Below are 27,532 nucleotides of genomic sequence, written 5' to 3'. Positions count from 1 at the left end.
TAGATTAACAGGTATTCTGAACCCACCCACCAGGTTATACATACTCTCACTCCATCGTGTAAAGAATTCTTTATTTGTTATATCCATAAACGTTGCTACTATTCTATATTTCTATCCAGGAAGATAATTTTCTCCTATATCGTTGTTTTGTTTTTTTATAAACAACAACTTGAAATCTATTGCAAGGGCTACAAATATACATTTGTTAACCAAGCAGAATACAGATATTTTGCTTTACAACTTGCATCTAAGATACCAGTACAGTAGCTGGTTCATTAGTTGTCATAGCAATTTGGGGCCATTGCCCAAGCTATGCATAGCAGTTTACATTTTCAAATCTCATGTAAAAAGGGCAATTGTAATATGGACTCATAACTACATTCCTATAAAGCCCACCTTAGTTACAAGTAAATGTGTAACCAAGTCTGCACAGATTTTTGATGGCAAAACTTCTAAATCTGATGCAATTGTCCTAAACTCAAGTTTTTAAACAAATTTTGCCCACATAATGCCATCCTGTCAGTAGATGGCGCTACAAACACTGGGGAAAGGATTTCCATGAGGCCAGCAGCTACAGGATAAAAACATTTAAACCTGCACTGAAAATACAAAAATGCATTTTTAGAGGGTAAAATATAACCCTTATTGTAACCATTCATTTCAGACAAACCAATAAGAGGGATGAAACTAGGCCATCTGAAAATTTTTAAACAGTTTATATGAATGAAAACACATGCTTAACACAATATTTTAGAACTGCACAGTACATACTTTGAAGTAAATTCTCATAGAAAGAAGTAACCAATCATGTCAAGATGATATGCAAATCCTTTAGGTACAAGAGATGGATGCACAGAAATTTTAAAGATCCTAAAAAGCCGCATCCACCATTTCAAAAGTTTTGCCTGTAAAGGGATAAAATTCAACACGTCACTAGCAGGGCAACAGAAAAAAATAAAAACCACAGGACCTTTTAAAAGTTTGTCTAAGTACACATCAAAATTAAGAATTAACACGAAAATTTTTCAACTAGTATCCCTTAAAACGGTACGGAATGGATCCTAGAAAAAAAATGTTAGACATGTACGGTCAAACACAATGATTTATTAAAAATAAAACGTAAAAATGATTTTTGTACATATGCTTCCAAATTTCAGGCATGGGATCCAAGTAGATTTCATAGAAAACGCTGTAGCCAGGTATCAAGTCCTTACAACAAAGTAAACTAACCCCCCACCCCAACCCCCACCCACCCAGGTGTTGCTACAGAATCAGCAAGTTCACTCCCTCCCTCCCCAAAAAACACAAATTAAAACAAGACATTTTGCTAGTATAAAAACGACCAAGGTCCAAGTAATAATAAAAAAATAGAGTCCATCAATAACTAACACAAAAATGTGTATGTGGGGCAGAGTCATCTTCCAAGGGAGAGACGAGAGGTGGCAGGCAAACAGGGCGATACCCCTAACGGTAAGCAGCCTTAGAAGCGGCTCCCCCAAGGGCAAAACGGGGAAGGCGGTGGGAGGGAACGGAACTCAGGAGTTGACCCTAGGGTTATTGAAAACAGCTACCCCTAAAGTCAATCCCAGACATTAAATTTTTTTTTTTTAGAAGGAACTGCCTCCGTAACCACCCCCACCGCCATAGCCACCTCTGTAAGGTCCACTGTTACTGCGGCCGCCCCAGCTGCTGCCGCCGCCGCCGCCGCCGCCGCTCTTCATGGGCCCGTAGGAGGACTGGTGCTGGCTGTAGCTGCCGAAGCCGCCGAAGCCGTTCCCGTAGTCGCTGCCACCGTAGGACGAGCCGCCGCCGCCGCCGCCGTAGGCATTGTAGCCGCCGCCGTAACCACCGTAGCTGTTGTAACCGCCGCCGCCGCCCTTGGACAGGCCGTTCTGGTCGCGACCACCGCCGCGGCCCCGGCCGCCCCGGCCGCCCCGGCCCGACCGCGAGCCGCCGCCGCCCCCGCCGGAGTGGATATCCTCCTTGGGGACGGCCTTCTTCACCTCCACGCGATGGCCCTGGATCGGATGGAACTTGACCACCGCGGCCTTGTCTGCCGCGTCGTGATTCTGGAAATACACGAAGCCGAAGCCTCGCTTTTTGCCAGACTGCTTGTCGGCGATGATCTCGGCCTTCTCCACCGTGCCGAACTGCGAGAAGTGCTCGATCAGGTCGCCCTCGGCCACGTCTCCTTTCAGGCCGCCGACAAAGAGCTTCTTAACCTTGGCGTGGGCACCGGGCCGCGCCGAATCCTCCCGGGACACCGCCCGCTTCAGCTCCACCGTGTTGCCGTCCACGGCATGGGGAGACGCGGCCATGGCGGCGTCGGCCTCCTCCACATTGGAGTAGGTCACGAAGCCGAAGCAGCGGGAGCGCTTGGTCTGGGGGTTCACCACCACCACGCAGTCCGTCAGGGTCCCAAAGGCCTCAAAGTGGCCGCGCAGGCCCGACTCACTCGTCTGCACGTTGAGGCCGCCGATGAACAGCTTACACAGCTGGGAATTCTCCATCTCCAAGGCCCGGGCCTTCCCCCCGCCCTGCGAGCTCCGAGGTTTCGCCGTCGCCGTTATCGTTGGCTAAGGCCTCTTCACAGACCGGGCCCAGCCGTTGCCGGAGCCGCCGCCGCCGATCGCCGACGGGGAAGGGAAGGAGGGAAGGGGAGGGAAGGAGGAGAAAAGGAAGGGGGAGGGAAGGGGAGAGATGCCGGCTAGAGGGCGAGCCGAGGAAACTGGAAGACAACCAAGGCCGCAGCTACCGCCACCTCCGATCCCCTATCAGGGCACCACACAAAGAGGCCGCTGAACGCGCGCGCACCCTCCCCGAGACGTGCGTCACCGCCGACGTACGGCAGCCCAGGGCTACCCGCCAATCCCCGCCTGGTTCTCCTTAGTCCCGCCTACCGCGCCGCAGCGCCGCTCTGGATCGCAGACTCCCCGCCCTCCGCGATCTATCCCAGCTCACGGCCTGCCCCGTTCCTGCCTTGCCTCTACCGGCCCGCTTTTACTTCCGAGCTCTCCACTGTGCCCTGACGAGAGACTCCCCCTGCACTCCCCGCACCTCCGCGATTCATTTGCACCCAGCACCGCGGCTGTTCCCAGTGATTTTACCCCTCCCCTTGCCGTGTCCCCTCGCCCAACTCCGCAGTGGCGTTCGCGCCAGCCCCTTGAGAGACAAGTCAATTCAGCCAATCACCGTAATCCGCTTCCACCCACTTCCGTTTTCTGCAGCCGCTGGACGGGCGCGCTCCCCGGAGCGCGCCGGCCCCGACGCCCCCGACGTGCGGAGCCTGCAGCAGCCTCACACCTCCTCCGCCCCGGGCTGGCAGGGGGTTGGGAGGGGCGATGCGCGGAGGCACTCTGGGGGCCGTTCCCAACGGATGCGGCCTGGGGCGCCACGCGCGGGTTTTTTGAAAACTTGACTGTTGGGACTTGGGGGCCTGGATGTATTCGCGCTACACCTGGCGCCCTCGCCCCTCCCATCCGCACAAAGATGGGAGGTAGAGGCCTGGTCGGGAAAGGCGGTTATTGGCCGTTTACAGTGGCCCGACGCGCAGTTAAACTAAACATTGGCACGTGGCCCTGCGCGGAAGCGAGCCTGAGGCGCTGAGGAGGAGAGCGACGTGCCAAAGGGCTTCAGCCTGTACCGCCCAGGCCACCCTTGGCAGTCCGTGAAGCCCTTCTGCGACGCCCTTCGCTGCCTTCCTTCGCGCACTCCCACAGAAGACGTTTCACTTTAAGTGAAGACGTTTTATATGTTTAGTTTACGTTATATATACGTTGCTTTCTTTTTAAAACGTTACCTTCTTAAAGGTGTTTAATACCAGACTGAAAGCTGAGGGAGTTGAACACATGAACATTACATACAAATATCACGCACCCCTGATACTTGGCCTTACAGATCCTCACTAAGATGGGAATGCAAGAAAATTATAATGGCTTCTATTTATTGAACCTTTGTGTGCCAAACAAGATACATTGAGTGGGACATAAGATGAGGCGTTATGTGACCAAGAGCTCCCCAAACCATGTGGTAAATACTGAAGAGGAATGATTTGTGAAAGAGGTGGAAGTTGCATTGAATTCCAGAGTCAACGACTAAAGATTTCTATAGGGAGTTTGAACAAATTCCGGAGGAGACAAAGCTACGTAAGTTTCAAAGGGACCAGTTTGGAGCAGGTTTTGATACAAGATAGAGGGCTCTTGATATTATGAATGTCTGGAATTTTATATTGAGTTTAAATATTATTCCAAGTGTATATAAAAAGGCTATCTACATTTGGGATAATAAGGTTTGGGGGCAAAGAGCCCAATGCCTGCCTGGTTCATAGTAAGGGCTCTGTAACAAATAATATGCCAGGTGTTGAGAATGTTGCAGTAAACAATAGACAAAAATCTGCCATCAAGAAGTTTAAGTTCTATCAGGAAGAGTCAGACAATAAAGAATGGTATATATTTCTTTTTTTTAAATATATTTTTATTGATTTTTTACCGAGAGGAAGAGAGAGGGATAAAGAGTTAGAAACATTGATGGGAATCACCTATCAGCTGCCTCTTGCACACCCCCTACTGGGGATGTGCCTGCAACCAAGGTACATGCCCTTGACTGGAATCAAACCTGGGACCCTTCGGTCCGCAGACCGACACTCTATCCACTGAGCCAAACCGGTTTCGGTGAGAATGGTATATAGCATGTTAAAAAATTGTGTCACTAGAAAAAAGAGAAGGACAATAGGAAACTATTACCTTGTTTAAAAAAAAGATATATGTCAGGATTGCTAAATGATAATGATAAAGGATGAGGGAAATAAAACCATTCCAGTGATTGGAATCTGGAAGCCTAAAATACAGCAATGGTAGAACTAAAAAATCTAAGACAATAAACTATTTTGGAGGAAGTGGGGAAGATGATGAGCATAGTTATAAATGTTTAAGGGGACACTGATATTCATGGTGCAATGTTTTCTGGGATGCCTTACAGATGAGAGAATACATTTTAGAATCATCCAAAAAATGTTAAAGCAATAAAAGATGAATTCTGAAGAAAAGAAAATAAGGCCATAACTTATTTTCCTATGTAATCTGTAAATTCTAAAGTAACAGCATTGGCCTGCTGACCTGAAGAGTCCCAGGTTTGATTCCGGTCAAGGGCACATGCCTGGATTGAGGTCTCAATCCCCAGTAGGGGGCAGCCGATCAATGATTCACGTCATCTATGTCTATCTCTCCCTCTCCCTTCCTCTGAAATGAATAAAATATATATATAACAAATAAATAAAGATAAAGTAACAGTTTCTCCCACATTGTTTAAAAATAATCTTCCACATCACCTAATTGGGGATCCATTATGAGTTAATTTATCTTGAGTAGGAAAGCTTCACAGAGGTGTATGTCTGGTATAAGCCTTCCATATAGAAGAGATATTCAGGAAGCCACGATAAATATAAGATAATTGAATGTTAAATTCTTTTCAGAGATTAGATTGGTAAAGGTAGGGACACTTAATGAAGTCAGTTTTCTTCCCCTCAGATCACTCAGGGAGACAAACTTGTTTTTACCTACTTTACCTTTTAAATCATTGCCTGAGTTTGTTTCTTGACTTGACTTTGCTTATAGGTGTGTCAGCCTTCCAACACACACACACAAATGTAAAAATCAACTGACATTTAGACAACATTTGGTTTTCATCCTTCCTGCAAGATTGATTACAAAAACCTCCTTAAATGTGGTGGTTACAAACTCACAGAACTTCACACTAAAAGGTTGTATTTTAATGTTCCTAAATTATACTTAAAAAAAGAAAGAACTGGAGAAAAAAATAATTGAGGGAGAAAAGGAAAACTATGGCCATCAATATTTCCAGAAAGAAACAATTATTTTTTTAATCAATGCTTCATAACATCCAAGAATGTTTTGTTTTTGCATTTAAGGCCCTGTTATGGACTGAACTGTGTTTCCCTTTCCCCTAAATTCTAATTAATGTAACTGTAATTGAAGATAAAGTATCTGAAGAGACCATTGAGGTATGACCTGAATCCAATAGGACTGGTGTCCTTATAAGAAAAGGATGAAACTAATACAATATAATATTGAATGTAAACTGCAATTGAAAAAAATTTTTAACCGGGACCGGTTTGGCTCAGTGGATAGAGCATCGGCTGCGGACTGAAAGGTCCGGGGTTCGATTCCGGGGAAGGGCATGTACCTTGGTTGCGGGTACATCCCCAGTAGGGGGTGTGCAAGAGGCAGCTGATCAATGATTCTCTCTCATTGATGTTTCTAACTTTCTATCTCTCTCTTCCTCTCTGTGAAAAATCAATAAAATATTTTTTTTTAAAAAAATTTTTAAATAAGCTCCCGTGTAGTAGTAGTAGTACCCTGTTTCCCTGAAAATAAGACAGTGTCTTATATTAATTTTTGCTCCCAAAGATGCGCTAGGTCTTATTTTCAGGTGATGTCTTATTTTTCCATGAAGAAGAATACGGTACACATTTATTGTTAAATGAAAATAAAGGAAATTTATTACCTGTATACGGTACGGTAGTACGGTAGTTGTCAACACAAACTAGACAAACTGTGAATCCTACAGTATCAAGAATTTACTCATTTATTCAATGACAATCATGTCATCATCTTCTGGAACATCATCATAACAATCTAATTCCTGAATTTCCTGGTGAATTTCTTGTGACTCCATTTCTTTCAGAATCAGTGGACCAAATCTCTCATGTTTAGCCTGGGGGGGGAGCCTTATTTTCAGGGGGATGCCTTATATTTCACTCAGAAGGAAACCTGTAAGTAGGTCTTATTTTTGGAGGATGTCTTATTTTCCGGAAAACAGTAGTAGTAGTAGTAGTAGTAGTAGTAGTAGTAGTAGTAGAAGAAGAAGAAGTAGAAGAGGAGGATAAGACATCAGCGCCACATGTGCACAAGAGGGATGACTATGTGAAGAGACAGCAAGAGGTTTGGTCACTTGCAGGCCCAGGACAGAGGTCTCAGAAGAATCCAGCCCTGCTAGCACTTTTTATCTTAAACTTTGAACCTCCAGAACTGTGAGAAAATTAACTTATATTGTTTAAGCCACCAGTCTGTGGTACTTTGTTATGATAGTGCTGGCAAGCTATTAATTCCACCTAGAAAAAAAGTGCTTTCAGTATCTATATTCAGAGGTATGAGACTTCATTGGATTTCTTTAGGCAAGATTACACCAGATTTTATCTATGAATTTCATAACAGAGTGACAGAATTACATTCCTTAAAGTTACATAAATTAATGTAATACTACTTTAAACAATAAGGATTTTTTTTTCATTTAAATTACATAAATTAACTTTTGGTTTTGAATTTTATGGCTTTCATTTGTTTTTTGTTTGTTTGTTTTCAGTGCATTGTTTTTACTTAGTTCAATAAGAACTTCAACTTTTTTGAGTATTTCCTTTAGCAAATCAATGTGAAAATCAAGTTTTTCATCTTGTTTTACCTGTTAAATCCATTTTTAATTTCTTGTTTCAGACTATAGTTTAGTTGGGCATGTGAGTTACAATTTACAAAGCTTACAACAGAAAAGAGAAAAAATTTACATTGATTGAGATCAAGTATCCATCAACCTAAAAAAATAGCAACTCAAAGTAAGATTTAATTTGTAAAGTGTTCTATACTCCTATCTGTGAGTGAAGCTACATTCTTACTACCATATACATCTTGAGTGCTCAGGAATCTGGTCCTTCTTCATTTCTAATTACATACCAAACAGAGGAAAGAATAGGTTAGTCTTATTCTATAAGTTTCAAGAGTAATACTTAGTTGTAGTTGTTCAGGAAGTTCAGATTATGTACAAAGCCTTTCTGAATTACATAGGATCTAAACATTTTAAGTTAAATTATATTTACTGTAATTTTAGCATATTAATGAGAAAGAAAATTATGCACATCTTTTTTCCAACTAAAAGTAGGAAAACAATAGAAAAATTAGCCAAGATTTATATGAGCAAGTATAATGATGAGATTATCAGCTATGAAACCAAGAATCACATGCTTTTTGAGAAACCTATTCTATATGATAATCACTGGCTGGAATCACTCAGTGTATATAGAAGTGGTTAGGGATTGGCTATATACGCACCCTAATTTACCTGAAATCTATTTTATTTTGCTGCCAGAATTCTGTACTATTAAACACTAGTACAAATAACTTTTTTTCCTGAAAAGTTGTAAGTAAATTGCCATATGATGCCCCAGTGCCCATACTAAAACTTTAGTCAATAAGTACTATAAGTAAGGACATAACCATAATACCACCATCACAACCAGAAAATTGATGCATTATTATCAACTAATACACTAGCCCTATTCAAGTTTGATAATGGCCCCAAGAATACAAAAGAATCTAGTTCAGGATAACATGTTAAATTTAGTTGTCTTGTCTCTTTAGTTTTCTTGAACTATAATAGTATGTCAATCTTTCCTTGACTCAGATGAACTTGACTCTTTTGAAGATTATAAAACCAGTTATTTTGTATAATTTCTGTAAATCTGTATCTTTGGATGATATTATATTCTATCAGATGACACATAATTTCTATTTGTTTCATTACTGTTTTGTCGGAGTATTTTGAGATTACATAATACCTCTTTCCTCATCAATTTTTCATCCACTAGTTTTTAGTATTCATTGACGTTTCTTGGCTGAATTATTACTATTATGTTTTTGAAATAGTAAAAATTTCTAAATCAATTATCCCTTCTATCTTTATTATCTTTCCCCCAATTATTTGTGCATTTTTTATATCAATATGGACTCATGGATTTCTACTTTTTTAGTGGGTTGTAATTTGCTATTATCGTTATTTTGATGCTCTAAGTAGCCCAGATTTGGCCATGCAAGCTGACTTCTCTGTTCTTTTGATATGTCCCTGTAATTCACTGAGCACTTTTTGCTTGCTGGCCTAACAAGATATTTCATGTTCATCTTGGACCTTCCCTGCCCTGGAATCAGTTATTTTTCCAAGGAGTCTTGGTTCTTTTTAGTGAATAATGGTACTTAGAAACCAAGTTATGTGTTCATTACTATTTGTTGCTGCTCCCAGGCAGAGAAAGAGAATATATGTATGTACACATTTATACAGTACATTATGTATACATGTATATTACATGTATATAATCTACACATTTACATCTACATTTATTTTTACATCTATCTACCTATCAATCAAACCCCTGGTTCACACCACTACCTCCAATTCCAATCCAATACCACAGAATTCATTCTAGTTTATTTCTATTTCCATATTTATATCTTTTTTTTCTGACAGTCAAAAACCTGGTTGCCATTATTCTAAATACATTTACTCATTAGCTCAGTCTACCTAAGCATGAATAAAATTTCCTGAGGATGGTAAATGTTAAAAATTTAAGAGATTATCCTTAAAAATCTTGATCAAAAGGGCAACAAGAAAAACCCAGAGCAAGCAAAAGGAAGGAAATAATAAAGATTAGAGATGAAATAACATAGAGACCAAAAAAACAAAACAAAACAAAATAATACAAAAGATCAATAAAACTGAGAGCTGGTTCTTTGAGAGGATAAACAAGATTGATGAACCTCTAGCCAGGCTCACCAAGAAGCAAAAAGCGAGGACTCAAATAAACAAAATCAGAAATGAAAGAGGTGAAGTAACAACCGACCGCACAGAAATACAAAGGATTATGAAAAAATACTATGAATAACTCTATTCCAACAAACTGAACCTAGATGAAATAGACATATTCTTAGAAAAATACAAGCTTCCAAAATTCTATCAGGAAGAATAAAACAACCTGAATAGGCCAATAACTACTGAAGAAATTGAAGCAGTAATCAAAAATCTTCCAGCAAACAAAAGCTCTTGTCTGGACAACTTTACAAGGGAGTTCTACCAAGCTTTCAAAGAACCAAAACCTATCCTCCTCAGACTATTCAAAAAAATTCAAGAGGAAGGCACACTTCTAAGCTCTTTCTATGAAGCCAGCATTACCCTAATTCCAAACCCAGATAAAGACACCACAAAGAAAGAGAACTATACCTTGATGAACAAAGATGCTAAAATCCTCAACAAAATTCTAGCTAATCTTATCCAGCATTATATTAGAAAGACCATATACCATGACCAAGTGGGATTTATTTCAAGGATGCAAGGATATTACAATATCCACAAATCAATAAATGTGATACATCACATAAACAAATTGAGAGACAAAAATCACATAATCATATCAACTGATGCAAAAAAAAAAAAAAAGCATTTGACAAAATCCAACATCCTTTCTTGATAAAAACTCTCAGCAAAGTGGGAATAGGGGAATCATACCTCAACATAATAAAAGCCTATATGACAAACCTACAGCCAACATCATACTCAGTGGGCAAAAACTAAATCCTTTTTCCCTAAGGACAGGAACAAGACAGAAATGCCTACTTTCACCACTCTTGTTTGATACATTACTGGAAGTGTTAGCCATAGCAATCAGACAACATGAAGAAATAAAAGGCATCTAAATTGGATGTATTATATCATATTTGCAGATGACATAACACTGTACATAGAAAACACCGAAGACTCCATAAAAAAAACCTACTAAACTTAGTCAATGAATTCGGCATTGTAGCAGGATACAAAATTAACACCCAGAAATCTATGGCTTTTTTATATACCAACAATGAACTTACAGAAACAGAAACTAAAAATAAATAAATAAGTAAATAAATAAATAAATAAAATAAAAAATAAAAATCCCACTTACTGTTGCACCAAAAAAAATTAAGATACCTAGGAATAAACTAAGGAGGTAAAAGACCTGTACTTGGAAAACTATAGGACATTGAAAAAAGAGATAGAGGAAGAATAAACAAATGGAAGAACATACTGTGTTCATGGATTGGTAGAATCAGCATCATTAAAATGTCCATACTACCCAAAGCAATTTATAGATTCAATGCACTCCCCATTAAAATACCAATGGCAGCCAAAACCGGTTTGGCTCAGTGGTAGAGCATCAGTCTGCGAACCAAAAGGTCCCAGGTTCGATTCAGGTCAAGGGCATGTACATTGGTTGTGGGCACATCCCCGGTAGGGGGTGTGCAGGAGGCGGCTGGTCGATGTTTCTCTCTCATCAACGTTTCTGGCTCTCTATCTCTCTCCCTTCCTCTCTGTAAAACATCAATAAAATATATTTTAAAAAATAAAAATAAAAAATAAAATACCAATGGCATATTTCACAGACCTAGAACAAGCTGTCCAAAAATTCATCTGGAATAATAAAAAAGGGGAGCCCTGAATAGCCACAGCAATCCTGAAAAAGAACAAAGTTGGAGGGATCACAATACCAGATATCAAGCTACATTAAAAAGCTACAGTTCTCAAAACTGCCTGGTACTGGCACAAGAACAGACATACATCAGTAGACCAATGGAACAGAATAGAGAACCCAGAAATAGACCCAAGCCATTATGCTCAATTAATATTTGAAAAAGGAGGCAAGAGCATAAAATGGAGTCAAGACAGTTTCTTTAATAAATGGTGCTGGGAAACTTAGTCCGATACATGCAAAAAAAAAAAAAAAAAAAAAAAAAAAAAAGAAACCAGATCACCAACTTACTCCATACATAAAAACAAACTCAAAATGGTTAAAGGACCTAAATGTAAAGTGGGAAGACTCCATAGGCAGCAAAATATCAGACATGCTGTAGCAATATCTTTTTTTTTTTTTTTTTCCCCTCAAAGCTGTGGTCCTCTTTATTCACATCTTTGGAACAGTGCATAAAAGTTTTACATCCAGAAGCTAACTATATAGTCTTTGCAAACTTACAATCTTAAAATATCAACAACTTCCCCCCCTCTTTCATATTCACTGACTTTATTTTTATTTTTTTATTAAGGTATTATATGTGTACATATCTTACCATTGTCCCCCCACACTCCCATAGATGCCCTCACCCCCCAGAGTTTTGCGTCCATTGGTTATGCTTATATGCATGCATACAAGTCCTTCGGTTGATCTCTTATCTCCCCCATATCTCCCTACCCTTCCCGCTATAATTTGACAGTCTGTTTGTTGCTTTACTGTCTCTGTATCTATCTTTTTGTTCATCAGTTTATATGTAGTAGCAATATCTTTACTGATACAGCTCCTAGGGCAATGGAGACTAAGGAGAAAATAAATAAATGGGATTACATCAAAATAAAAAGCTTCTGCACAGCAAAAGAAACCATCAACAAAACAACAAGAAAGTCCACTGCACGGGAGAACATATTTGCCAATGCTATTTCAGATAAGGGTTTAATCTCCAAAATTTACAGGGAACTCATACAACTTAACAAAAGAAAGATAAATAATCTGATCAAAACATGGGCAAAGGACATAAATAGACACATGTTGAAAGAGGACATACAGAAGGACAAGAGACATATGAAAACACTCTCAAAGTCACTAATTGTCTGAGAGATGCAAATCAAAACAACAACGAGGTACCATATCACACCTTTCAGAATGGCTATCATCAACAAATCAACAAATGACAAGTGATGGCGAAGATGTGGAGAAAAAGGAACCCTCATGCTCTGCTGATAGGAATGCAGACTGGTGCAGCCACTGTGGAGAACAGTATGGAGTTTCCTCAAAAAACTGAAAATGGAACTCCCATTTGACCCAGTAATCTCACTTCTAGGAATATATCCAAGAAACTAGAAATACCAATCAGAAAGGATATATGGACCCCTATGTTCATAGCAGCACAATTCACTATAGTTAAGATTTGGAAACAGCATAAGTGCCCATCAGCAGATGAGTGGATTAAAAAACTGTGGTACAGCTACACAATGGAATACTACGCTGCTGTAAAAAAAGAAGTAACTTTTACCATTTGCAACAGCATGGATGGAACTGGAGAGCATTATGCTAAGCAAAATTAGCCATTCAGAGAAAGATAAATATCACACAATCTCGCTCATATGTGGGATATAATGATTAACATAAACTGACGGGCAAAAATAGATCCAGAGACAAGGTAGCACTAAACAGACCATCCAACCTCAGAGAGAAGGCAGGGGAGGGGGAGGGTTGAAGATCAACCAAAAGACTTGTATGCATGCATATTAGCATAACCAATGGACACAAATATTGGGAAGGTGGGAGTGGCCAGGGGTGGCCAATCAGTGAATGTAATACTTTAAACAAAAAACAAAAAAAAATTTTTTTGTAAGACTTTATTTGAGTAAACTTCTGACACATACCAGAGAGCAAGATCTCAAATGTTCCCACAATCTGATGGGAAGAGGATCTGCATAGACATACAAATTGCCAACAAGTACAGGAAAAGGTGCTCAACATAACTAATCATCAGGGAAATGCAAGTCAAAACCATACCTGTTAGAATGGCTATTACAAAGAAGACAAGAAATAACAAGTGTTGATGAGAATATGGAGAAAAAGGAACCTCTGTGCACTGTTGGAGGGAATGTAAATTAGTCCAACCAACCGCTATGGAAAACAACCTACTAATAAGTGTTGGTCAATGGATAAAGGAAATGTGGTACATATATAAAAAGTGAAATATTTTTCAGTTATTAAAAAGAAGGAAGTTGTGCCATTTGAGACAATATAGATGAAATTTAAGGCATTATATTAAGTGAAATTAATCAGATAAAAATACTGTATACATATCACTTATATGTGGAATCTAAGAAAAAACCATAACTCATAGATACAGAGAACATTTTAATGGTTTCCAGACAGAGGCCAGCAAGTAGGTGAGGATGGTCAAAAGGTACAAACTTCCAGTTTTAGAATAATTGAGTCCTGGGTGGAGGTCAGGGTTTGATTACCAGTCAGGGCACATGCCCAGGTTGTAGGCTAGATCCCCAGTGCAGTGTGTGCAGGAGGCAGCTAATTGGTGAATTCTCTTTCATCATTGATATTTCTCTCTTTCTCTCTCCCTCCCTGCTCTCCTCCCTCCCTCCCTCCCTCCTTATTCCTCTCCCTTTATCTCTCTGAAATCAATAAAAATATTTTTTAAAGAATAAATAAGTCTTGGGGATGTAGTGTACAGCATGGCTACTATAGTTAGGGATACTGTATAAGTGGGACTAAAGGAGAAGACACATTCATACAGGTTATAAATCCAACAATGAGTTGATTAAGAGAAGTGGTGAAGTAAATTTTTAACTGATTATTCAGTTTACTTAGCACTACATATAAGACTGAAAATGCCAGATTTTTTTTTAAACAAGGCAAAAGAGTTAAGAGAAGAATGGGTAAAAATCCAGAAAATACCACAGAAAGACAAGCTTCTATGTACTATAACTATTGCTATGATTTGGTAGTTTCAAAGTTTGGAATCATAACCACACACAACCATATATTGCTTCTCTTTGGTAAGTTACCTATCTCAAAATAGTTCAAATTCATTCTTTTCCTTTCAAATGTGATATTCCATTTACATGCCACAAGATGGCAGAGAAGAGCAGAGAACACATTCCTAAATAGCAAAAACATAAAACAAAACACACACCTTTTTCTTTTACCTGAAGAAGTCCAGCTCTCTGGATAGAGGACAAATCCAAACATCTTAGAAAAGTATCTCATTTTTAAAGGCTTCAATGTCACAACTTTCCTCTGATATTTGGGAAACCTGTTAAAAAAATTTATATCAAGACAATATAGCCAAGATGAGCTCAAATAGGGAAATTAAAGTTCAGAAAGAATTAAGAATAACGTTGGCTTTAAAAACTACCAAAAACAAAGAAAAAATTTTTTTAAATGCCTGGGTCCTGATGTCTCTGAGGAAACTTAATGGCTGCTTCCTGGTCATCCCTACTTGCCTGTCCCTCAAGCATCTCAAATTCAACTTGTCCCACACTAAATTTGTCATCTTCCACACTCTCTTCTTTGTGTTCCTATTCTAGTTAAGAATTCTATTGCCCATCAGGCACAGCTCAATGACTGAGTGTCAACCTATGAACCAGGAGGTCACGGTTAGATTCCTGGTTGGGGTACGTGCTCAGGTTTTGGGTCTATACCCATTGTGGGGCCTGCAGGAGGCAGCCATTCAATGGTTCTCTCTCATCATTGATATTTCTATCTTTCTCTTAATCTCTGAAATCAATAAAATATATAAAAAGAATACTTTCATCTCCCTGGCTAGTGTGACTCGGTTGTAGTATCATTCTGAATACCAAAAGGTCGATTCAATTTCCAGTCAGGACACATACCTAGGTTTTGGGTTCAGTCCCAGTTGAAGCATGTACAAAGGCAACCAATTGATGTTTCTTTCTCAATTTCTCTCTCTCTCTCTCTCTCTCTCTCTCTCTCTCTCTCTCTCTCTCTCTCTCTCTCTCTCTCCCCCCCCTCCTCTCTCCTCTCTCCTCTCTTCCTCCCCCCTCCTCTGTTCCCCCCCTCTCTCTTCCTCCCTTCTCCCCTCTCTTTAAAATCAATAAAAACATATCCTCAAGTAAGGCTTTAAAAAAATACTATCATCAACCTGGTTGCCAAATCCAGAAATCGTCAGGTCATCCTTGTTGTTTCAATATCTGACTGATAAAAAAAAAAAATCTCTTTTCTTCATTCTTGTTGCTGTTATGAAGTCAACTACTAATCCAACTATTTCTCTTTAAAAGTACTCTACTGTAGGGAGCCATTATAGGGTTAAGCCTCGGACTGACCTGTTGGCAAAGCCACCAACAAGTCCCAGTTTAGAGGGCACAGCCTCTTAACATAATTAAGCTTGATCTTATGACACTCCCTAGATCTTTCTGGATAGCTGATGGGCTGTGGGAGGTGCAGCAAGTGCTGCCAAAACAAGTGAAACTTATAAGAGCATTGTAAATTACCTTGTTTACCTCTGACTATAAAATAAAGCCTCAGCTTGCAGTCTGGATCTTTTCTGTGGTCTCAGCCAGGCACAGAAAATTCACCTAGACCCAGCTTATTCTTTGTCTTTTCTTCATCCTTCACTGGCCCTACTCAGGCTTGCCAAACTCTTGGGCTTCTTCTGGTGCTTCTGATATATATTTTTCATTGCCTATTATTTGATGTAGTTTCTATGATGTGTCTTCAGTGAAATTCTTTTTTTTTTTTAATTGTTGACAGTATTACAATGTCCCCCATTTTCTTCCCCTTTGTTTCCTTCCACCCAGTCCCCACTTCATCCCAGGCCTTCACAACACTATTGTGTCCATGGGCTCTGCATATGTGTTCTTTGGTTAATCTCTTCCTGTTCCCTCCTTCTCCCTCCTCTCTGAAATCTGTTATTTTTGTTCCATGTATCCATGCCACTGGACCTATTTTATTCTTCAGTTTATTTTGTTCATTAGATTCCACATGTAAGTGAGATCATATGATATTTCTCTTTCGCTGACTGGCTTATTTCACTTAGCATAATAATAACCTCCAAATTCATCTATTCTGTCACAAAGGGTAAGAGATCCTTCTTTTTCACAGCCACATAGTATTCCATTGTGTAAATGTACCACAACTTTTTTTTATGGGTGGGTTTCTTTTTATTTACCCTATCCAATTGTTGAGCTTCTTTAATTCATTCTAAAATAGTCATTTCATATTCAAGCAATGCCTCTGTCCCATTCTTTCTCTTCTTTTCTTATGTCACCCCAATTAAATGAATGCTAAATCCCCTTATCCTACTCACCACACATCTTTTAAGAAAAATGATTTTATTGACTTTAGAAAGAGTGAGGGAGAGTGAGAAAGAGAAACATGGATGAGAGAGAAGCATAGATTGGCTGCCTCCTGCATGCCCTCTACTGCATGAGGATACAGTCTGATACCCAGGTATGTGCCCTGTCCAGGAATTGAACCCATAACCTTTAAGTGCATAGGATAATGCTCAACAAACCTAGCTACACCAGCCAGAATTCACCATACATCTTAATCACTCTTCCATATTTTCCATATTTTTATCTCTCTTCAAAGTATCCTGGATATCTTCTGATCTACCCTATAGTTCACTAATTCTCTTTAGCTTTGCTCAATATTCTCTCAAACCCTTCAACTGAATTTTTATTAATTTATTCATCATTTCTAGAAAATTCTTTTTGATCCCTTTTCAAATATTTTCTCTTCATTTTATTTATTTATTTTTAAAGATTTTAAAAATGATTTTGAGAGCGAGAGTCCTTGACAGAGGTAAGGATAGCTATAGCAGGGTGAGAAAAAAAAGGAAGATTTTTTTCACCAAGCGCTGGTATAATCTATCAGCTGTAACACATAGATAACTGAGACCAGCAGGCAGGCCAGCCAATTGCCATGTCCCCTCCCCCTGACCAGGCTGGCCGGACCCCACCCATGCATGAATTCATGCACTGGGCTTCTAATATATATATTCAGAGATAATAATAATCTGGCCACTCAGTGTATATGAAACAGAGTTTATTCTTATATTCTTATTATATTATTTTCCATATGAACTATAAACCTATTTTTGCCCAATCCTGTATATGCCAGAAAATCCCACAGATTTTCAAAATGCTCTCTATCATCTCTACAAGATGATTGAAAATTATATTTTGACACATCTTTTAAACAGCTCCATCTAATATATTGGGCTGAGATTCTGACTCCTCCCTTCTGTTTTTCATTGGTCTCAGATCCTACTGGATTCCAGAGCTGTGTGTGATGATTTCAACCCCAAGAGGCAGCATCTGAGATGAAGCTATATGTTATTTGGTGGACAGATAAGCCAAGAAGAAAGAGGGGCATGTTGTGACTTGGAGACGTGGCGAGCATGTCATCTTTTGAAGAGAAATAAACTTAGAAAAATAATCATGGAAATGAAGAAAGAAAACATGTAGAAGATGAAAAGAATAGCATGAGAGAGAAATTTCCAACAGGTAAGAAACTGGGAAACAAACCTCTTCAATGCTAAAGAAAAATCTTGCTAATGTGTTTTTCAAATGTTTATTTATATTAAAACAACCCCATTTTAAAATATGCAAAGATTTAAAATAATAAAATAAAATATGTGAAGATTATTAAAAATTAGAACTATCCTATTTTCAGGCCTGTTTATATCAGCTGTCTTCTTATTTATGTGATCTGAAAAGCAATGCCATAGCTTTGGAGTACACTATTTCTAAAGGAAATCACCAAATGCTAGTATTAGCACAATGGGGTTTTAATTACTTTCTGTTTTGTCTGTTTTTAAGTAAACTTAAAAACGTGGGTTTGTTGTTGTTTTTTCCATTGACAGAATTTAGTTCTTCTTCTTGATACATTTAATGTGTTATTATTTTTAAAGAATTAAAAACCCTTAACATTTCTGTAATGGTAAGCTCAGTCATTAATCTAGAAAATTAAAGCCAATTCAGACAATCTGTGTTGGCTTGATTTTAAAAGTAACTATTAGACTTTGGAAGATGAAAAGTATACATTTTTCACTAACACTTTTTGTGAACTCAGGCAATTGTCAAATTCAAGGAAAAAATGGATAAACTATCTCCAGCAGAGAAAATCAAAGTACATGTAATAAAAGAACAGATGAGTTAATGTTATCCCCAAATCTCAAGTGTGCAGCACACACTGCTGCAATAGATAAACATGAAATTGTATTTTTTGGAATGGGTGAACAATTGAATAGGATAAGGAGTTTGCATGATGTGGAATAATGAGGCCTATTACTTTTAATAAGGCTGAAAGAGAGTAGGCATTTGTTTCTTGATGCTTCTTGTGGTTAGTTAATTTAGTCCTTTGTTCTTAGGGAAGGCTCTAAGATGTATCTTTACAGAGATTCTAGTTATATTTGTTTTCATGGGGGATAAAATATTAATTTAATTGTTTTTTAATATGAAATGATCATATAAACTAGCAATATTACTTTGCATGTGGTTTAAAAAGTAGCATGTGCTACTAACTACATAACCATGAGAAAGTTGCTGGGTCTTAGTTGCTAGTGACTTAGTCTACTCCAGATAGAATTAAAGTATCATTCCTATCAAAAGTAAAGGACCACTTAGAGATCAAGTAAGACAGAGCACCTTGTCAGTACTTAAATTCTTGAGTGAATTAATAAATGGGGTAGTATTTTTAAAATAATTAAGTTTTACAATTGGGGGGGGAGACATATTTTCAACATTATATTTTGTAATATTTTCAACAATAAAGAATTTTTAAAAAATCATTAAGCTCTAAACAAGTATGAGGTGTTATTTGTACCAACACAACCTTAGAATCTGTATTCTTAGAGGTTTTATAAAAAGGAGAAAGAGTTCTATTGGTGGGGCGGGGGGGGGAGATGCTAGCAGTATAGGACCCTTACATACATACTTGGGGAGTGGGAATATAAAAAATTTCACTTTGCACAAAGCCACAGACTCCCTGAAGTTATGTAAAGAATTTTTTAATATAAATGTCCTACTCACCTGCTTTTATTTTTTTAATATATTTTTATTGATTTCAGAGAGGAAGGGAAAGGAAGAGAGAGATAAAAACATCAATGATGACAGAGAATCATCCATTGGCTGCCTCCTGCACCCCCCACACTGGGGATTAAGCCAACAAACTGGACATATGCCCCTATTGGAATCAAACCGTGACCTCCTGGTTCATAGGTCAACGCATAACTACCGAATCACACCGGCCAGGCTACTCACTTGCTTTTAATATTAAGAGAAAGAAATACAGAAATTTCTTGTAGTCTTCCAGGTCAAAACACCACAGCACCAAATGAAATATAATACATAATCTAACATATACTTTAGTTTTTCTGGGTTATGGATAATTAAGGGAAAAGGTGAAATAGAAAAGAGATAACAGATAAAAAGAGAAGAAAACAATGAGAGGTAAAAAAACAAACAAAAACTAAACTCAGAGAAACCAAAGGACAGACATACATGAACTCTATCCTTAACCCTACACACTCCCCCAAAAAGAGTTATTGGAATAGAGGCATAAGAAAGGACACACACTAACAAGATGACATTCAGAAACAAAAATAAATATGCATCTATTTATTTATACTATGGTGGAGTATATAAGTTTTGGTCATCTTAAAACTTTGAAACAAAGCATACCAAAAAATGTGTAATGTAATATTGTACATTTACACAAAAGTACAATAGCCAGTTCAAGGCATCTGCCTCATGAGCTACATACAATGAAGTGGAAAGTTGAAGATTATCAACCTCTACCATATGATAAACATATTTTTGGGTAAAATATCACTTGGTAATTTGAGATCTCACAGTCCTGGTCATTTCCAACCAAATAAACCAAAGATGAACTTTCCTAAAATAGAAACATATCCCAACATTTTGCTTCCAGATAGGCAGTATTCAATATTATAACTTAACTAGGGGCCCGGTGCATGAAATTCGTGCATTAGGGAGGGGTCCCTCAGCCCAGCCTGCCCCCTCTCACATATTGGGAGCCCTCAGGGGATGTCCTACTGATGGTTTAGGTCCACTCCCCTAGATAAACATGTAAAGGGTTAGGGTTAGGTTTAGGGTTAGGGTTAATTTGCATACCCACTCTGATTGGCTGTGGGTGTGGCAGAGGTACAGTCAATTTATATGTTTATCTATAATTAGGTAAGACTAGACGCCAGGTGCATGAAATTCGTGCATGGGAGGTTGGGGCGTGTCCCTCAGCCCAGCACCCTCTCCAATCTGGGACCCACTGGGATTGGACCTAAACAGGCAGTCAGACATCCCTCTCACAATCCAGGATTGCTGGCTCTCAACTGCTCACCTGCTTGCCTTCCTGGTTGCCCCTAACTGTTTCTGCCTGCCAGCCCGATCACCTCCTAGCCACTCCCCTGCCAGCCTGATTGATTCCTAACTACTCCTCTGCCAGCTCATTCTAGCCTACCAATCTGTACATGTAGTTATTTCCTATTTCCTATTTCCTTTTCATTCCTTTTTTCTTCCAAGTTAAGCTTGCTTGGTAGAAGGTATCCAATAAACAATTAAAGCTTTCTACTTCTCATTTGTATTTCTGGTCCACTCACTGTCATAAAGAACTTAAATCTGTCTTGACATTCCCCTTCAGCCAATACCTGTAAACTCTAAGGCTGCTGAACCCCTGAATCATCCAAACCCTAAACCTTCACTTCAAAAACCACTGTTTTTTATTTTAAATAAAATACTTACCACTGTGCCATATCTGAGTCATAGATCATTTCCTTGGGTCTTTCTTTATAAAATATATTATTTTATCAACAGTTTCTTTTCATCTGTGGTATTTTTAGTGTTCCTCATTGTAGTATCCATTGATAAAACCATTATAGACATAGGTATTCTTAAGGTTATTTCTTTTCAATAAGAATCTGCTAAGCTTTTGAACTCAAGAGAGAATGTGAAAGCAAGCCAGGGTAATTTCAAACAGCATATAAAAGTCTGTTCTCTTTCATTACTATTGGTCAGCTTCCTTTATAAATGTACTATGTGGGGGACAAATTCAGTTGTGTGTTTTCATTTAATCCTTACAATGACCAAACAGACATTTTTATCCCCATTTTACAGATAGTAAAACGGAGCAGAAAGGCTAATTAATTTATGGCAAAGTCATACAGACACCAAGTTGTGATGCTCCAACTGGAACTCAACTCCAAACATATTGCTTCTGGCCTCCACAACACACACACACACAAGACTGAAGGTGACAGGGATCGGGATGTATATTTGGGCTGCCTTATACAGTTGACAGAATCCTGTCACATATCTTTATATTCATTAGCTCTAAAAACTATGCTGGTAGAACAAAAATAAAGCACTCTGAGATGAGAGGAAGGCCAGGATATAGAGAGACACTCTGGATATCTACCTGTATCCTCTCAGGGAAACTGTTCCACCTATAGAACTGTCTAGTTTGTAAAGAACTTACATTAATATTCTGCATTGTGTTTAATATTTTAGGATTTACAGAGCATACTCAAGTCATTCATACATTTTCATCAAGCACAGATAAAGATCAAAGAAGATTAAATCATCCTAATTACTCCTTGCAAGTCTCAGAGCAAGTACTTCCCAAGAACTGGTGGTCAAAGTATTCACCAACAAAACAAGTAAGCTTAGAAAAGCTTTCTCATAACCCTGACAAAATGGAATTTTCTTTAAACCATTCAGCACCTAATAAAACCAATATAAAGAGCAACAACTCTACATTTTTCTACTTTGACTCCTGTCAACCCCCTTTTCTAGTCTTGCTCCTATTACTAATAGCCTATACTGTGGTCTTAATTGTGGGCCTTTCTGGAAACCTCTCTCTCATCATTATCATCTTCAAGAAGCAGAGAGAAGCTCAGAATGTCACCAACATACTGATTACCAATCTCTCTCTCTCTGACATCTTGGTATGTGTTATGTGCATCCCTTTTACTGTCATCTATACTCTGATGGACCATTGGATATTTGGAGATACCATGTGCAAACTCACTTCCTATGTACAGAGTGTCTCCATTTCTGTATCCATATTCTCACTTGTGTTAATTGCTGTTGAAAGATATCAGCTGATTGTGAACCCCCGTGGTTGGAAGCCCAATGTATCTCATGCCTACTGGGGTATCACCTTGATTTGGCTATTTTCCCTTCTGTTGTCTATTCCCTTCTTCCTGTCCTACCACCTCACTGATATGCCTTTTCACAACCTCTCTCTACCCACTGACCTCTATACTCACCATGTTGCCTGTGTAGAGAACTGGCCCTCCAAAATGAACCAGCTCCTCTTTACTACCTCCATGTTTATGCTCCAGTATTGTTTCCCTCTGAGCTTCATCCTCATCTGCTACATGAAGATTATTATCTGCCTCCATAAGAGAAATGGAAAGGTAGACAGGAAGAGAGAAAATGAGAGTCGGCTCAATGAGAACAAGAGGATTAACACAATGTTGATCTCCATCGTGGTGACATTTGGGGCCTGCTGGTTGCCCTTGAACATCTTCAATGTCATCTTTGACTGGAATCATGAGGTGTTGATGAGCTGCCACCATGATGTGGTGTTTGTGGTTTGCCACTTGGTTGCTATGGTTTCTACATGCATAAACCCTCTCTTTTATGGTTTTCTCAACAAAAATTTCCAAAAGGACCTGGTGGTGCTTATTCACCACTGCTGGTGCTTTACACCTCAGGAAAGATATGAAAATATTGCCATCTCCACTGTGCACACAGATGAATCTAAGGGATCATTAAGATTGGCTCCTACATCAACAGGTATATAAAAATTGTTAACACTTAATACTAAAGCCCTTCTTGAATGGGAGATGAAGAGGTAATAGATGAGGATAGGGCAAGATTCATAAAGAATAATCCAAAAGCAAATAATAAAAAAAGCAACTTTATACTACCCAGTTTTGTTTTAGGCCAAACCTACCTATCTGTCATATCTCTCTCTCTCTCTCTCTCTCTCTCTCTCTCTCTCTCTCTCTCTCTCTCTCTCTCTCTCTCTCTCTCTCTCTCTCTTTCTTTCCTTCTCTTTCCCTCTCTCCCTCCCTTCCTCCCTCCCTCCTCCCCCCACCCCTTCTCATACACACACCATACCCCTTTTGTCTTAGGAGAATAACTCAAGCAATTTAGCTGCCATCATTTATAGGAAAGAATGAAAGTGAAAATGCAAAAGAGGTAAGCAGTACTAATTGCTGGAGAACAAAGTTCCCAGATACTATTGTTCAATGGAATATCCAGAGTCATTACTAATGATATATCTAGTAAAAATAATGCTTTAGTGTTGAAGCAATTTCTTATAGATATGGAAATTATAACTTTCAACCATGTAATCAGCAAACCCAGAAAGCCCCCATAATAATTTATTAATTAGCTAACAAAATAAGTATAGATTGAAAATTAAAGGAATGGTTTGAACTTAATATTTAACCTAAGTATTATAATTTAACACTTATCCCAGTAACTAAATCAGATTCTTTAGTTTATGATAACACCATATTTTCTTCAGTAACAATGCTATTAGCACCACTAGAACTGGCCACAAACTCTTTTAGATACCAATTATACTAAAAATCACATTGACTAATTTATTAATGGTCAATGTAGATAGAACCTTTATTTCAGAATGGCTTTTTAAAATTTTTTTTATTAAGATATTATATGTGTATATACCTTACCAATCCCCACCCTTAATTCTTTATGTATATTAAGTAGAGGTCATTATGATTCTATCATTGGGCTTGAGGGAAGTCACCAGTAGCACTTCTATAATTAGCACCAAATATTTTAAATCTCTTGTAAATTTTTAAAAAATATTTTATTGATTTTTCACAGAGAGGAAGGGAGAGGGATGGAGAGCTAGAAACATCGACCAGCTGCCTCTTGCACACCTCCCACCGGGGATGTGCCCGCAACCAAGGCACATGTCCTTTACTGGAATCGAACCTGGGACCTCTCAGTCCGCAGGCTGATGCTCTATCCACTGAGCCAAACCAGTTTAAGCTAAATTTTGTAACAAAGATTTAAAATTCCTCATCCCCACAGAGTCACTTATTTTGGAGAATTAGCTATATTGTTTTCAAAAAGGATACTAAGCTACTGTTCAAATAGCCATTGGCTCAGTGACTTCCACTAAACCATGACCAGCTTTACTAGTATATCTTTTGATGACTATCCCTTATACTGTTACATTTGAGATGCAGCTTACTGTATGTTTAAAATGTAACAGTATTTTCTTTTTTTCTTTTGAATAAAAAGTAATGTTTCTCTGAATACCTATGATTTTCTATTGTGATTTTTTTCTTACACATTAGCCTACATGTTTTCCACTCCTGAAGGATCTCTCTCTTTCTCTCCCTCTCTCCCTCCATTTTTAAAAACTTATTTTTTAAAGATTTATTTTTATTTATTTCAGAGAGGAAGGGAGGGAGGGAGAGAGATAGAAACATCAATAATGAGATAAAATCATTGATCAGCCGCCCCTTGAACTCCCCTGCGCTGGGGATGGAGCCCACAACCCACCCAAGTATGTGTCCCTATCAACCAACCTCCTGATTCATTGGTCAGTGCTCAATCACTGAGCCACACTGGCTGAGCACTCCCTCTCTCTCTTTTTGCTCTCCTCTTCTCCTCCCCTCCTCCCTCCCTACTCTCTCTGTCTTTTTCTTCTATCCATTGAGCCAAACCGGTTTCGGCATCTGTCTTTTTCTTCTCTTCATGATTTCTATTCTCTGTTATATCACTTTGGGGAAAATTAACAGCAAAAGCATCACAAGACACTAAAATGAAATAAAATGTAACAGTCTCACAAAATTAGCTGCAAATAGAAACTCTTATCTAAAAACCAATTTCAAATGGTGTCAACTTAGAATCTTAAAGGAACAGGACTGTAGTCACTTAGACCAGAAAGCAGTCAACTCTCCCTAGATATGTTTTCTAACTCTTCTGACAGACAATGATTAGTACTATAGTTAAGACTAATGGAATATTTTACTTCCTTGATAAAGATTTATTGATTCTAGTTTCCATTACTAAAATGATTCTGATCAAGCCACTGAAAGCAGGAAAGAGCTTTCATCAAACTCTGCTACTACCACCTCTCCTGACCCCTTACACATATACCCAGTATCCTCTAACCCTGATCCCTTCAATATCATTAAGAAGAAATCTCTAGGAATGCTCAGGGCCTGCTCAAGAAGGCAAATAATCCTTTCCACTAATATTTACAGGGTAAAATAAGACTGTTGTTAGAGTATTAAATTTGATAGTAAAATAGTAGTCTTCAGGCTAATTTAAATTGGCTAATTGAAATAAGCGAATATTCTAGAAAATTTAATTGTACTGGACAAAAAGCTGTCTAAAATTTTTATTGGTAGTTCATCTCATGGTAAAATTGTGTAACATGTAATAAACCTAAAGCAGTCTTATTTTAGTGCAAAAATTTAAATTTACAAGCAATCAAGATTACATTATAAAATTTCCAAAAGCCTCCTAATATTTAAATCAAAAAAGGGGGGATAGTAGAAGAATATCATATAAGGAAAAATAGCCTGAAAGTAAATTACATCTAGAAAATTTTTATTTTAGAAAATTAACTTTCATTTGTAATGCTAACAGCATACATGGTGTCAAAACAAGCCAAAGGAAAATCATTTGGGCAAAAAAATGAAAAAGGATCGCAAATCAAATTTATAGAAAAGATTCCTTTATTAACTTTTGGTCGAGAATATGTTTGTATATTTTCAGAAAACAACTCCAAGACCATGTGGATTCCTGCAACAGAGAGGAATTGACAGGACTAACTACTCTAACCATGAAGACAGATGAGAAACAGTCCAGAGATGGAAGATGCTGACAACGCCTTGCCATACTAGCAGTCAGCAGCTGTGCGTCACTGCAGGTTGCCCAGGACCAAACCAGAGAGGGTCAGACCTGCATTACCACCATTTGTCCACCATCCAGAACTGAAATATTGCTGACATGTACACGTAAGGAACTGTTTGACATTGAAATTGGGACTCAAAAGAACTGCCCAGAAAGAAACTCACTACAGACTGATCCATTTGCCTCTCAGCATAACCATTATTGCTTGTCTCATTTTCGGTTCTTATAAGTGTATTTCTAGTAGCACATGATCTCACTCATCTAGAGGAAATGATGAACAACATAGACTGATGAACAAGAACAGACCCAGAGACAAGGAAGCATAGGTCAGACTGTAGAACCTCAGAGGGAAGGTAGGGGAGGGTGGGGATAATGGGGAGAGATCAAACAAAGGACTTGTGTGCATGCATATGAGCCTAATCAGTGGTCACAGACAACAGGGAGGAGGGGGCATGAATGGGGAGGGGTTTGGGATGGGAATGGGAGGGATGAGGACAAATGTGTGATACCTTAATCAATAAAGAAATTTAAAAAAAGAAATCTCCAACTATGATTAAATATTATGGTATTCTTTCTGGCTTCATGAGAAGATTTTTTATTCTCCTACAATACTGTTTTATCTTTTTTTCTAAACTTTTCTCGAGTTCTAATGAAACAAAAGTCATTAATGATATAACTATCAATCACAGTCTTTCTTATGTTTATTTTTATCTCAAAAAATGAATTAAATCTACTTTTTAATGAATGTCTTTATCCTTAAAGGACTTATGTTCTGACAGATAGTAGAGCACAAGTCAGTAAGTAGCTATTTGAGAAGGTATAATGTAAATATAAACAAAGTGTTGTAAGGGCCCAGTGGGGGTAAAACTAATTTTTGAGAGAAAACAAGGAAAATTTTCAGGAAAGTCAATCTTATTTCCTGTTTTTGCAATATTTGAGGATGGTTCACACCAATATGGCATACTGTTGGACCTCTTAGTAAATAAAATAAGGCCTCATTTTCTCTCCTGGGGCATTACTGTTGCAATTCTTCTATGTGCACACCTGAGAGTTTCTAATCTAAAGCCTTCCTTTTGGATACTTGGGATTCCTAATCAGGTGCTTCTGGCAATGCTGCTTCAAAATATTTTCCAAATGTGTGCAACAGTCTCCTATTTCCCCCTGCCACAGAAAGCCCTAAAAATGCTCACTGCTGGGAGAAACAAAACTGCTTCAAGCCTCCAAAAACACC

The 27,532-nt window shown here is 38.5% G+C and overlaps 2 protein-coding genes across 2 annotated transcripts in view; both read right to left on the bottom strand.

Moving 5' to 3' along the window:
• Positions 1-22,756, bottom strand: part of KLHL3 (kelch like family member 3) — a 139,746-nt gene extending 116,990 nt beyond the window's left edge. Inside the window, exons 1-2 of the mRNA XM_084884530.1 lie at positions 22,656-22,756; positions 14,541-14,660 (exon numbers count right to left, since the gene is read on the bottom strand). Coding sequence (XP_084740656.1) covers positions 14,541-14,660; positions 22,656-22,753 — 218 coding nt within the window. The 5' untranslated portion in view covers positions 22,754-22,756. The remainder of the gene's footprint in view (positions 1-14,540; positions 14,661-22,655) is intronic.
• Positions 55-3,032, bottom strand: HNRNPA0 (heterogeneous nuclear ribonucleoprotein A0). Its single transcript, XM_084884658.1, has one exon. It carries the CDS (start codon positions 2,508-2,510, stop codon positions 1,608-1,610), a length of 903 nt encoding a protein of 300 aa, XP_084740784.1. The 5' UTR covers positions 2,511-3,032; the 3' UTR covers positions 55-1,607.
• Positions 22,757-27,532: the final 4,776 nt, after the last annotated feature.

This window comes from Pipistrellus hanaki (genome assembly GCF_964339955.1).
Source record: "Pipistrellus hanaki genome assembly, chromosome: 5".
NCBI classification, from domain to species: domain Eukaryota; kingdom Metazoa; phylum Chordata; class Mammalia; order Chiroptera; family Vespertilionidae; genus Pipistrellus; species Pipistrellus hanaki.
Note: the sequence above shows the minus strand (reverse complement) of the source record. Positions and strands in the feature narration are given on the sequence as shown.